General features: G+C 43.2%; 1 protein-coding gene across 3 annotated transcripts in view; it reads right to left on the reverse strand.

Moving 5' to 3' along the window:
• Positions 1-601: 601 nt before the first annotated feature.
• Positions 602-13047, reverse strand: part of usp53b (ubiquitin specific peptidase 53b) — a 177477-nt gene continuing 165031 nt past the window's right edge. For 2 of the 3 annotated variants that reach the window (XM_038791848.1, XM_038791847.1), the window contains one exon: positions 605-2952. In XM_038791848.1, coding sequence (XP_038647776.1) covers positions 2942-2952 — 11 coding nt within the window. In that variant the 3' untranslated portion in view covers positions 605-2941. Of the gene's footprint in view, positions 2953-13047 lie in introns of all 3 variants that reach the window. The other variant, XM_038791849.1, reaches the window with a different exon arrangement.

The following is a 13047-nucleotide window of genomic DNA, read 5'->3' on the forward strand; positions in this document are numbered from 1 at the left end:
GGGCCAGACCCCATTGGAGCCCCCTCCCCTCCCACAGGCCACCCCCCGACCCTGCGCGCAGAGTTCCCACCGGCTGCCAGTAGGTGTGTATGGCGCCGACAGGACTCTGCCGTTTCCGTGTGGCCGCTCGGAAGGCCGGAGAATAGACGGCCCGGCCACGGACAGCAGCCCGCAACTGGCGCCGCGCCAAACGCGCCGTTGCAAATGGCGCCGATTCTCTGCTCAGAGAATTGCGTGCCGGCGTGGCACGGTTGCGGCGATTCTCCGGCCCGGGGCTCGAAGAATCCCACCCCGTCTCTGAAAACCAAAAATCCCAGCCTCTGCCTTTTTTACCTACAAGATCCTCCTTAAATCTCTTTGCGATCACACCTAATTTTTCTTTCTGTTGTTTGGTATTGACTAAAGTAACACTTTTTAAAATATTTAAGCGCTGTCATTGTGTGCTTTTATATAATTAAACTTTAATTAGTTCTTAGGATTATCTGTAACCCTAAGTGTTGTTTGCGATGGATGGCTCTTCCATTTACCATACTTTCATACATTCCATCTTCCATACTTGACTGCATGCTCTTACAAGTAAACATACGGAGGAAAAAGGATGAAAAATGTTTTACTCCAGGTTTTAATACTTAATCTCTAGGATATTAGTACATGGGACTAGAAATAACCATCTTGTACACATAAGTAAATAGTTACTCCAAAATACATATCCAAAGCATAATAAAAATCAGTGTGCTACAAACATTCCCTCATTTTACATAGAAAAATAAATAGACACTCTGTACTAGCCACTGTTTGGCCGTATATTTATATTGGTCCTTTTGTATTTAATTGTTCCATAGGCTGCATCAATGGAGTCACGAGTTTTTAGTACAATATTTTTACAGCACAATAAATTGTATTATGGTCAAGATACATTTAGGATTGTGTGTGGTTTATCACATTGATCCTAAAATGCTTAAGGCTTTGTTTTGGAATATTTGTGCAAGTTAATGAAACTGGTAAAATACTTGTATGCAAAGACACCTTTGATAGTAAACTAAGTTAACAGTTCAGTGCGCAGCAAAATTCAACATTATTCAGAAGATAATTTAAATATCCTCAAGTTTTGTTGAAGCCAAGTGGGGTTATAGCCCAAAGGGTACAGGCACACTTCGAAAAGAAAACAAATTGGACCAAGAAAATCCATTTTGATACAAAAGTGCATTAGTAGCATTTGTTACAAATGGAAATAATGTCATCAAATAATTGCTCTGCTTTTCAGGTGACGTATTAGATGTAATTTTTAAAAAGGAACTCAAATGCCATAAACATGTGTGCATAGTAACAGAAAAACAAAGTCTACTGTTAATACATAGTATTCTTCAGATATTGCAATCGAAATATTTTAATGAAAACGTCGGAGAATATCTACATGCAGATATCATTAGCATAGTCAAAAATAATAAGTTAGAGTACCTCAAGTTTCATCGCCTGCATAGAATAAATCCTCACTGCAGAAGAATATTTTTATAAAAAGGCTTTTCTAAAAAGTATTAAAAGTAATTTTTCAGAATTTTGGCATTTGTGTCGAGATCTTCATGTGTCTTCGATGTATAGTACTTGTATACAGTCATAGTTAACCTTCAGTAAATCACTTCACTACGTGACTAGGTTTTTGCAGCTTTGAAGGCTAATTTGTATAGTAACAGTGATTTGAAAAAAATCCAAACTGCACACTCTTACAGAAGGCAAGTATTATTTGCTTCAAAATGTTGAACTTATTCTATAGCTTGTACATAATTACACCTAAATTATACGGTTTATCAATAAAACTGGTTTCTGCAAGCTCATTTGACAAAGTAAATACAGAAAATGATAAACTTGTTTAAAGTTTCAGAAATATAAAAAAAGCTATGTTGTGTTTTCGCCAGGTCCTCAAAAGCACCAAAAAAATCTGTCTATTATAGTAGATTCTGTATTTGTTGACTTGTTAGAATAATGCTTTGCTATTTCATATCAGTAAAAATATTTCAGGCTATTTTTTGGATTCTTGAGAATGTCTTGGGAGATTTGGACTGGGATCTCTGGGTGTATCATCATTAACAAGCACAAAAACGCTTGTTTTTGTTGACAGCTGATTTTTTTTTTAAAAAGCTCCTTGAAACCACAAATATTTTGGTTTGGATCTTTTACTCTATTCTCTTGTTGCTGCCACCTTGTTTCATCAACCATTAAAAGAAAACAGATAAGCCTCCCAACTTTAAAACATTTTAATTTCCTCCACAACTGCATTTTGTTCTAAGGTGTAAGACTAGACTTTAGCTACATTCAGCTGAAATCAATTTCCATCTATCAGCAACTTTTCCTTTAATGGCAATTTGTCAGTTTCTCTGGTATAAAAACTTAAAAATTCAATGTATTAAATTCAAAAGGGAATTTTGAAAAAAATAAGACAGACTTTATCTGCTTTAACTTTTTCTCCTGCAATTAGCAATCAATATTGCGTAACATTTTCATGACAGGAATATTTGAAATGATTCTGTGAAAAGTCAATACAAAAAGGTTGAGTAATATAAAAGTCATGTTAGTGATGTATAAAATACAAGTTTTTGACTGACATGTTTATATGTTTGCACTTCTTTGCTATGCACAGTACTTGAGTCTATACAATAAGGAGCAGTATGACAATTTTTATTTGACTGTGCCCAGCTTCATGAATGACAGATACCCTCTGCTGGACAATGTCTGCAACATCAATTATTCTTCTCAGGCAATTTCAGTTGGAGTGCTTTCTTTTCTACTTTCTATCCTCCAATTATGCAGTCTTTAAAAACCGACTTGTTATAGAGTAGAATTGGGTGCCATGACTATTTTATTCATGGTTTATCTCACTTGTCAAGTCTTTGGATTCAATTAGCGGTGTCTTTAAATCCATGTATGCCGAATGGAAGCAGAACATCTATCCATAGCCTGGAAGAGCAAAATTAAAATGAAACTGATCCTTCAGAAGCTGCATAAATATAATAGTGCATGCCATACAATCCACTTAAATGCAGACCATTTTTTTCACTCATTTACCAAACATCAAACGTATTCCTAAGTTTGGCAGACATATTGAAATGCCCTGGTGTATAATACATTCAGAGTTTAAAACAATTTCACATTCTGACAAAAGATCATCAATGTGTTTCTCTCGCCATGCCTATCTTACTGGAGTTTCCAGCATTTTTTGTTTGTATTTAAACATTTTCATAGTTGATGATATTTTAGAATAGTAAGGCAAACACTTTAGAACAGACACAGACCAGGACATGGATTCAAGCCTTGTTCCACCTAATAAAGGTTAACACTTGATTGTAAAATTGCAGAACTGAAGGGTGATAACAGACGGCCGCTTTAGTGACTGGAAACCAGTATCCAGTGGTGTACCACATGGATCTGTCCTGGGTCCCTTATTGTTTATCATTTATATAAATTACATAGATGATATGGGGGGTAGGATCAGTAAGTTTGCGGATGACACAAAGATTGGCCAGGTGGTTAACAGTGAGGTTGTCTTGGGTTACAGGAAGATATAGACAGGATAGTCAAATGGGCGGATAAGTGGCAGATGGAATTTAAACCTGATAAGTGTGCGGTGGTACACTTTGGAAGGTGTCATTTGACAAGGAAGTAGTCAATGAAGGGCCCAGCATTGAGAAGTTCCGAGTAACAAAGGGACCTTGGCTTGTTTTTGTTGATAGATCTGTGAAGGCAGAAGGGCAGGTTAATAGGGCGGTGAAAAAGACATATGGGCCACTTGCTTTTATCAACAGTCCAAAGATGTGCAGGTTGGGTGGATTGGCCATGAAAAATTGTCCTTAGTGTCCAAAATTAACCTAGGACAAAAGTTCGGCACAACATCGTGGGCCGAAGGGCCTGTTCTGTGCTGTATTTCTCTATCTCTAACTGAGACATAGATTACAAAAGCAAGGAGGTCATGTTGAAGTTATATAGAGCTTTGGTGAGCCACAACTCTGGTGACATTATAGGAAGGATGTAATTGCACGGGAGCGGGTGCAGAGGCGATTCACCAGGATGTTGCCAGGGATGAAATATTTAAGTTTAAGTTATGAAGTTATGAAGTAAGGTTGGATAGGCTTGGGCTGTTTTCGCTAGAGAAAGAAGACTGATGGACGACCAGATGAGGCTCATGGACAGGGTGGATAGGTAGCAGCTGTTCCCCTTAGTTGAAGGGTTAGTTACAAGGGGACACGACTTCAAGGTCAGGGGAAGGATGTTTAGGGGGGACTTGAGGAAAAAACTTTATTCAGATGGTGGTGACGGTCTGGAATGCACTGCCTGGGTGGGTGGAAGAGGCAGGTTCCCTCACATCCTTTAAAAAGTACCTGGATGAGCACTTGGCACGTTATAACATTCAAGGCTATAGGCCAAGTTCTGGAAAGTGGGATTAGCTAGGCAGGTCAGGTGTTTTTCATGTGTCAGTGCAGATTGATTGGCCGAAGGTCTTCTTCTGCGCTACTTTATTCTGTGATTCTGAGGAAAGGAGATTGGTTTCTCAGACTGAATTCGAACAGCTTCTCTCCCAAGGACTTAACAAATAAATCTGTAAGCCACTGAGTGTTAACTGTCTTAATAAGTCACATTCGATCTGTGTGTGGATTTTGCTTAATTCAAATTTTGGGAATTGATGGGAATGTGAGCTGAAAGACTGTTCTCTACTTTTTAAAGAAATGTTTAACTGTTAATTGAAAAGCTGTTTTTCCTTGGGTGTTAATGGGATAAATCCTGTGTTAATAATAAAGTTTACTACAATATAAAAGTTCCCGAAGTTGTCGGTGGAATCACTGGAATCACTCCTGGAGTGGAGTATCCTTTCCTCTCAGTTTACAAATTGAAAAATGGTTGGGGGTCTTGTTCCGTTTCTTAATATAAATTGGGGTTTGGTCCAGGCGCAACATTACTGACCACCATCCCCGCCCTCTATTCTCTCAGGCTTCCTATATGAACTACATGTTCATGTCTGCCTGTTGCTCCCTCCACCTCAGGATTGTTGGATACCCCGCCTCCAAATCCGGCGTCAGAATGCAATCATTGCCTACAGACCCTCCTTCGAACAAAGCCCCTCCCCTCTGCACAGAGTCAAGCTCAAGTGCTGCTGCCGCCATCGGTCCAGACCTGACATTCCCCAGTGCCTGATACCCAACCCCAAACACCTGCATGCCGAAGCCGGATAACTCTCGCAGGAGATTGCAGGCCAGTGCTTTCCCTTGCGGTTGAGTGTCTGCACATGCACACCACACCATCTCTCGAGTGCGCATGCCCATACACCGAAGATGTAAGGGCAGCAGCAAGAAAAGACCTTGAGCAAAAGCCAAATTCCGGAACAATCTCAGAAAATCTTGGATGGTTAATTACCCTGGTAATTTCTGCCAAATGTGTTATTTGTTGTGATTTAGAACACAGAACATTACAGTGCAGTACAGGCCCTTCGGCCCTCGATGCTGCGCCGACCGTGAAACCCCTCTAAAGCCAATCGACACTATTCCCTTATCGTCCATATGTCTATCCAATGACCATTTGAATGCGTTTAGTGTTGGCAAGTCCACTACTGTTGCAGGCAGGGCATTCCACGCCCTTACTAGTCTCTGAGTAAAGAACCTACCTCTGACATCTGTCCTATATCTATCTCCCCTCAATTTAAAGCTGTGTTCCCTCGTGCTAGACATCACCATCCGAGGAAAAAGCTCTCACTGTCCACCCTATCTAATCCTCTGATCATCTTGTATGCTGTAGCGTTGCCTCGAGTGAAACATAAAATAGCATAACTACTACTGCACACTGGCATTCTATTTCTGTTTATATTCCATTTCCTTATTTGGGATATTAAAGTTGACATTCATTTGAAAAAATAGACTTGCATATAGCACTCCACATGACCATCTCAAAGCACTTTACAGTCAATTAAGTAATTTTGAAGTCTAGTCATGTTGTAATGCAGGAAATATGGCAGCCAATTCATACACTAACAGTGATATCAATGTGATTAAAAGCAAAATACTGCAGATGATACAGATTTGAAATAAAAACAAAGTGTTGGAAGAACTCAGCAGATCTGGCAGTGTTCATGAAGAGAGAAAGAAGAGTTAATGTTTCAAATGCAATTTGACTGGTGCAGAACTCAATGAGATTAGTTTGTTTTTTTGATGTTTGACCAAGGGATAAATATTGACCAGAACACTAGGAATAACCTCTCTGCTCTTCTTCAAATAGTGCCATGGGAATTTCTTGTCTGTTTGAGAGAGCAGACGGAGACTGGCCTTAACATATTACCTGACAGACAGCTTGACAGTGTAGTGTTCTGTCCAGTATGCACTAGAATGCCATCTTGATTTTTGTGCACAAGTCCTAGAGTGAAACTTAAACCTGGCACTTTGACTCAGAATTGGGTGTGTTAACAATTGACACCGTAACTGACACAAAGTTAAAAAAAATTTAATTTACACTTCAGTATTCGCTAGATTAAATTTCAAATATTTATAAAATGCAACGCATATTAAATTGCCTGACTTGTGTTTATCATATCTCTGTCTTTGTACCAGCACTGATTAATCCACCTGGTATTTGTGGCTAAATGGAAACTAAATTGATGCAACGCACAATGTTACCAAAAGATGTAATCTGGAAATTAAGGCAGTTTTATGGAATTTGACAGGATTCATAAAATGGATGCTGCAATTAATTGTATTAACGGGTGAACAGTTGATTCACAGCTCCCGTGTTTCAATTTAGAAAAAGCTATTTTCAAGTCGAATTAGTTGAAGGAATGATGCAACATTATGACATGCATCACAGCTTCACATTTCAAAGCACTTAAAGAAAATTAGGTATCAAAAACAAAACTGACATGCAATTTAGATATGAGGCCACTTTTGGGAGCTGAACCAGACTGCAACATTCCCACGGTGGCATTGCTGCCTCACAGCGGGAGGGACCTGGGTTTGATTCTGGCCTCGGGTCACTCTCTATGTGGAGTTTGCATATTCTCCCCGTGTCTGCGTGGTTTCCTTCGTGTGTCCAGTTTCCTCTCAGTCCAAAGGTACGGGTTAGGTGGATAGGCCATGCTAAATTGCCCCTTAGTGTCCAAAGGTTGGTTGGGGAAGTAGGCCTAGTTAAGGTGCTCTTTCAGAGGGTCGATGTAGACTCGATGGCCCGTATGGCCTCCTTCGCACTGGAGGGATTCTATATCCTCTGCATCAAAGGCCATCTTCTTCCAACCCCACAATATCACCTGTCTCTGACACAAACTCAGCCATATTTGTAACCTGCAGACTCACCTTCTCCAAAGCTCTCCAGTCTGATTTCTCACATTCAGCCCTCGATAGACTTAAACTCCTCAATGCCTATAACCAAACCTGTACCTCTTCACCTCACCTCAGTTCCTGACCTACCGTGAATAGTCGTTCTCCCAACACTGACCCCTGCAGAACATCGGCTGCCATCCTGAAATAGACCACTTTATCCCCACTCTCTGCCTTCTACCAGTCAGTCAGTCCTCTATCCATGCCAGTACTTCGACCCTAATACCTCGGGCTATTATCTTAATTAGCAGCCCTCTGTACGGCACCTTGTCAAAGGCCTTCTGGAAATCCAAATAGGTTATGTCCACTGGCTTTCCTCTGCCTAACGTCCTTGTTACCTCAAAGAATTTGTCAGGCTTGATCTCCCCTTGACGAAGCTGTGCTGACTCAGCCCTATTTTACAATAGATAGAGAAATAGAGATAGAGAAATACAGCACAGAACAGGTCCTTCGGCCCACGATGTTGTGCCGAACCTTTGTCCTAGGCTAATCATAGAATTTTGGACACTAAGGGCAATTTATCATGACCAATCCACCAAACCTGCACATCTTTGGACTGTGGGAGGAAACCGGAGTACCCGGAGGAAACCCACACACACACGGGGAGGATGTGCAGACTCCACACAGACAGTGACCCAAGCCGAAATCGAACTTGGGACCCTGGAGCTGTGAAGCATTTACGCTAACCACCATGCTACCGTGCTGCCCTTAAGAAGAAATTAATCTACACTCCATTATTCTACCCTCGTCCATGTACCTATCCAATAGCCGCTTGAAGGTCCCTAACGTTTCCGACTCAACTACTTCTACAGACAGTGCATTCCATGCCCCCACTACTCTCTGGGTAAAGAACCTACCTCTGACATCCCCCCTATATCTTCCACCATTTACCTTAAATTTATGTCCCTTTGTGATGGTTTGTTCCACCCGGGGAAAAAGTCTCTGTCTATCTATTCCACTGATCATCTTATAAACCTCTATCAAGTCGCCCCTCATCCTTCTACGTTCAAATGAGAAAAGGCCGAGCACCCTCAACTTTTCCTCGTAAGACCGACTCTCCATTCCAAGCAACATCCTGGTATATCTCCTTTGCACCTTTTCCAAAGCTTCCACATCCTTCCTAAAATGAGGTGACCAGAACTGCACACAGTACTCCAAAGGGGCTGGTTTAGCACATTAGGCTAAATCGCTGGCTTTTAAAGCAGACCAAGGCAGGTCAGCAGCATGGTTCAATTCCCGTACCAGCCTCCCCGAACAGGCGCTGGAATGTGGTGACTAGGGGCTTTTCACGGTAACTTCATTGTAGCCTACTCGTGACAATAAGCGATTTTCATTTTTCATTTCATTCAAATGTGGCCTGACCAAGGTTTTATACAGCTGCATCATCACCTCACGGCTCTTAAATTCAATCCCTCTGCTAATGAACGCTAGCACGCCATAGGCCTTCTTCACAGCTCTATCCACTTGAGTGGCAACTTTCAAAGATCTATGAACATAGACTCCAAGATCTCTCTGCTCCTCTACATTGCCAAAAACCCTACCGTTAACCCTGTATTCCGCATTCATATTTGTCCTTCCAAAATGGACAACCTCACACTTGTCAGGGTTAAACTCCATTTGCTACTTCTCAGCCCAGCTCTGCATCCTATCAATGTTTCTTTGAAGCCGACAACAGCCCTCCTCACTATCCACAACTCCACCAATCTTCGTATCATCTGCAAATTTACTGACCCACCCTTCAACTCCCTCATCCAAGTCGTTAATGAAAATCACAAACAGCAGAGGACCCAGAACTGATCCCTGCGGTACGCCACTGGTAACTGGGCTCCAAGCTGAATATTTGCCATCCACCACCACTCTCTGTCTTCTATCGGTTAGCCAGTTCGTTATCCAACTGGCCAAATTTCCCACTATCCCATGCCTCCTTACTTTCTGCATAAGCCTACCATGGGGAACCTTATCAAATGCCTTACTAAAATCCATATACACTACATCCACTGTTTTACCTTCATCCACATGCTTGGTCACCTCCTCAAAGAAGCCAATAAGACTTGCAAGGCAAGACCTACCCCTCACAAATCCGTGCTGACTATCCCTAATCAAGCAGTGTCTTTCCAGATGCTCAGAAATCCTATCCCTCAGTACCCTTTCCATTACTTTGCCTACCACCGAAGTAAGACTAACTGGCCTGTAATTCCCATGGTTATTCCTATTCCTGTTTTTGAACAGGGGCACGACATTCGCCACTCTCCAATCCTCTGGTACCACCCCTGTTGGCAGCGAGGACGAAAAGATCATTGCCAACGGCTCTGCAATTTCATTTCTTGCTTCCCATAGAATCCTTGGATATATCCCGTCAGGCCCGGGGGACTTGTCTATCCTCAAGTTTTTCAAAACGGCCAACACATCTTCCTTCCTGACAATTATCTCCTCGAGCTTACCAGTCTGTTTCACACTGTCCTCTTCAACAATATGGCCCCTCTCGTTTGTAAATACTGAAGAAAAATACTTGTTCAAGACCTCTCCTATCTCTTCAGACTCAATACACAGTCTCCCACTACTGTCCTTGATCGGACCTACCCTCGCTCTAGTCATTCTCATATTTCTCACATATGTGTAAAAGACCTTGGGGTTTTCCTTGATCCTACCCGCCAAAGATTTTTCATGCCCTCTCTTAGCTCTCCTAATCCCTTTCTTCAGTTCCCTCCTGGCTATCTTGTATCCCTCCAGCGCCCTGTCTGAACCTTGTTTCCTCAGCCTTACATAAGTCTCTTTCTTCCTCTTAACAAGACATTCAACCTCTCTTGTCAACCATGGTTCCCTCACTCGACCATCTCTTCCCTGCCTGACAGGGACATACACATCAAAAACACGCAGTACCTGTTCCTTGAACAAGTTCCACATTTCACTTGTGTCCTTCCCTGACAGCCTATGTTCCCAACTTATGCACTTCAATTCTTGTCTGACAGCATTGTATTTACCCTTCCCCCAATTGTACACCTTGCCCTGTTGCACGCACCTATCCCTCTCCATTACTAAAGTGAAAGTCACAGAATTGTGGTCACTACCTCCAAAATGCTCCCCCACTAACAAATCTATTACCTGCCCTGGTTCATTACCAAGTACCAAATCCAATATGGCCTCCCCTCTGGTCGGACAATCTGCATACTGTGTTAGAAAAGCTTCCTGGACACACTGCACAAACACTACCCCATCCAAACTATTTGATCTAAAGAGTTTCCACTCAATGTTTGGGAAGTTGAAGTCACCCATGACTACTACCCTGTGACTTCTGCACCTTTCCAACATCTGTTTCCCAATCTGTTCCTCCACATCTCTGCTGCTATTGGGGGGTCCTATAGAAAACTCCCAACAAGGTGACTGCTCCTTTCCTATTTCTGACTTCAACCCATTAGTAGGCAGATTCCGCTCGAACTGCCTTTCTGCAGCTGTTATACTATCTCTAATTAACAATGCCACCCCCCCCCCCCCCCCACCCACCTCTTTCACCATCCTCCCTAATCTTGTTGAAACATCTATAACCAGGGACCTCCAACAACCATTTCTGCCCCTCTTCTATCCAAGTTTCCGTGATGGCCACCCACCTTATTCCTGATGCTTCTTGCATTGAAGTATACACACTTCAACCCATCTCCTTGCCTGCAAGTACTCTCCTTTGTCAGTGTTACCTTCCCCACTGCATCACTACGTGCTTTGGCATCCTGAATATCAGCTTCCTTAGTTGCTGGACTACAAATCCGGTTCCCATTTCCCTGCCAAATTAGTTTAAACCCTCCCGAAGACTACTAGAAAACCTCGCCCCCCCAGGATATTGGTGCCCCTCTGGTTCAGATGCAACCCGTCCTGCTTGTACAGGTCCAACCTTCCCCAGAATGCGCTCCAATTATCCAAATACCTGAAGCCCTCCCTCCTACACCATTCCTACAGCCACGTGTTCAACTGCACTCTCTCCCTATTCCTAGCCTCGCTATCACGTGGCACCGGCAACAAACCAGAGATGACAACTCTCTATGTCCTGGCCTTTAACTTCCAGCCTAACTCCCTAAACTTGTTTATTACCTCCACACCCCTTGTCCTATCTACGTCGTTGGTACCAATGTGCACCATGATTTCTGGCTGCTCACCCTCCCCCTTCAGGATCCTGAAGACACGATCCGTGACATCCCGGGCCCTGGCACCAGGGAGGCAACATACCTTCTGGGAGTCTCGCTCGCGCCCACAGAATCTCCTATCTATTCCCCTAACCATTGAATCTCCTATTACTATTGCTTTTCTACGCTCCCCCCTTCCCTTCTGAGCCCCAGAGCCAGACTCAGTGCCAGAGACCTGGTCGCTAGGGCCTTCCCCCGGTAGGTCATCCCCCCCAACAGCATCCAAAACTTGTTTTGAAGGGGAATGGCCACGAGGGATCCCTGCACTGTCTGCCTGTTAGTTTTCTTTTCCCTGACTGTAACCCAGCTACTCTTGTCCAGTACCTTTGGTGTGGCTACCTCCCTGTAACTCTTCTCAATAACCCCCTCTGCCTCCCGGATGATCCAAAGTTCATCCAGCTCCAGTTCCCTAACACGGTCTCCGAGGAGCTGGAGTTGGGTGCACCTCCCGTAGGTATAGTCAGCGGGGACACCAGTGGTATCCCTCACCACCCACATCCTACAGGAGGAGCATGCAACTGCCCTAGCCTCCATCCCCTCTTACTTTACAGAATTAGCTGCCCCGTAGACCAACTGGACCTCCGCCCTCCGATCTGCTTCCAGTCAGCTGCACTCTAAACTCCTGGCTCCCTTCACACTCTTTGATAAATATAGGAAATGAAATGTAAGGAGCACCTTACTCCCTCCTCACCTAACTCCCTCAGTCACCAAACTCTCACTGTAGCACTCAAATGCCACAAGCTCAGCACTCCCTCAGTCACCAAACTCTCACTGTAGCACTCAAATGCCACAAGCTCAGCACTCCAGTGCAAACAAAGTCTGCACTGTAACTAGCTCCTATTTATACTGTGACTCTAGCTTCTGAAAACTGGCCTAATGCAATTAACTAATTAACAAGCTCCAGCTGAAAGTAAGTCCAAGTACAACCTTGTTTAAAGCTGATTCAAAATTCACCTTCTTATAGACCAAACAGCAACTTTTAAGTTAATTAACTAAATAAAAGAAATACTAGACTTTAAATAAAAATGAACCCTTATACTCCGTCTGTCACCAAACTCTCAATGTAGCACTCAAATGCAACCAGTTCAGCACTCGAGTGCAAAAATACACTTCAAGTACTCCACAATCTCATCCTTCATAATGGACTCATAGAATCCCTACAGTGCAGGAGGCCATTCGGCCCAATGAGTCTGCACCAACCTACTGAAAGATCACCCTACCTAGCCCCTCCCCCACCCCATCCCTGTAACCCCACCTAACTTGCACATCCATGAACAAGGAGAGGAAATTTGACCATGGCCAATCCACCTAACCTGTACATCTTTGGACTGTGGGGGGGAAACCGGAGCACTGGGAGGAAACCCATGCAGACACAGGGAGAAACTTGAAACTTCTGCTATTGGGGGGTCCTATTGGGGGTCACCCAAGATCAGAATTGAACCCAGGTCCCTGCGCTGTGAGGCAACAGTGCTAACCACTTTGCCACCGTGCCACCCCAAAATCGTACCAACAACTGAAGTCAGGTTAAACCG

The sequence above is a fragment of the Scyliorhinus canicula genome, chromosome 3, assembly GCF_902713615.1.
Source record: "Scyliorhinus canicula chromosome 3, sScyCan1.1, whole genome shotgun sequence".
In the NCBI taxonomy this organism is placed as follows: domain Eukaryota; kingdom Metazoa; phylum Chordata; class Chondrichthyes; order Carcharhiniformes; family Scyliorhinidae; genus Scyliorhinus; species Scyliorhinus canicula.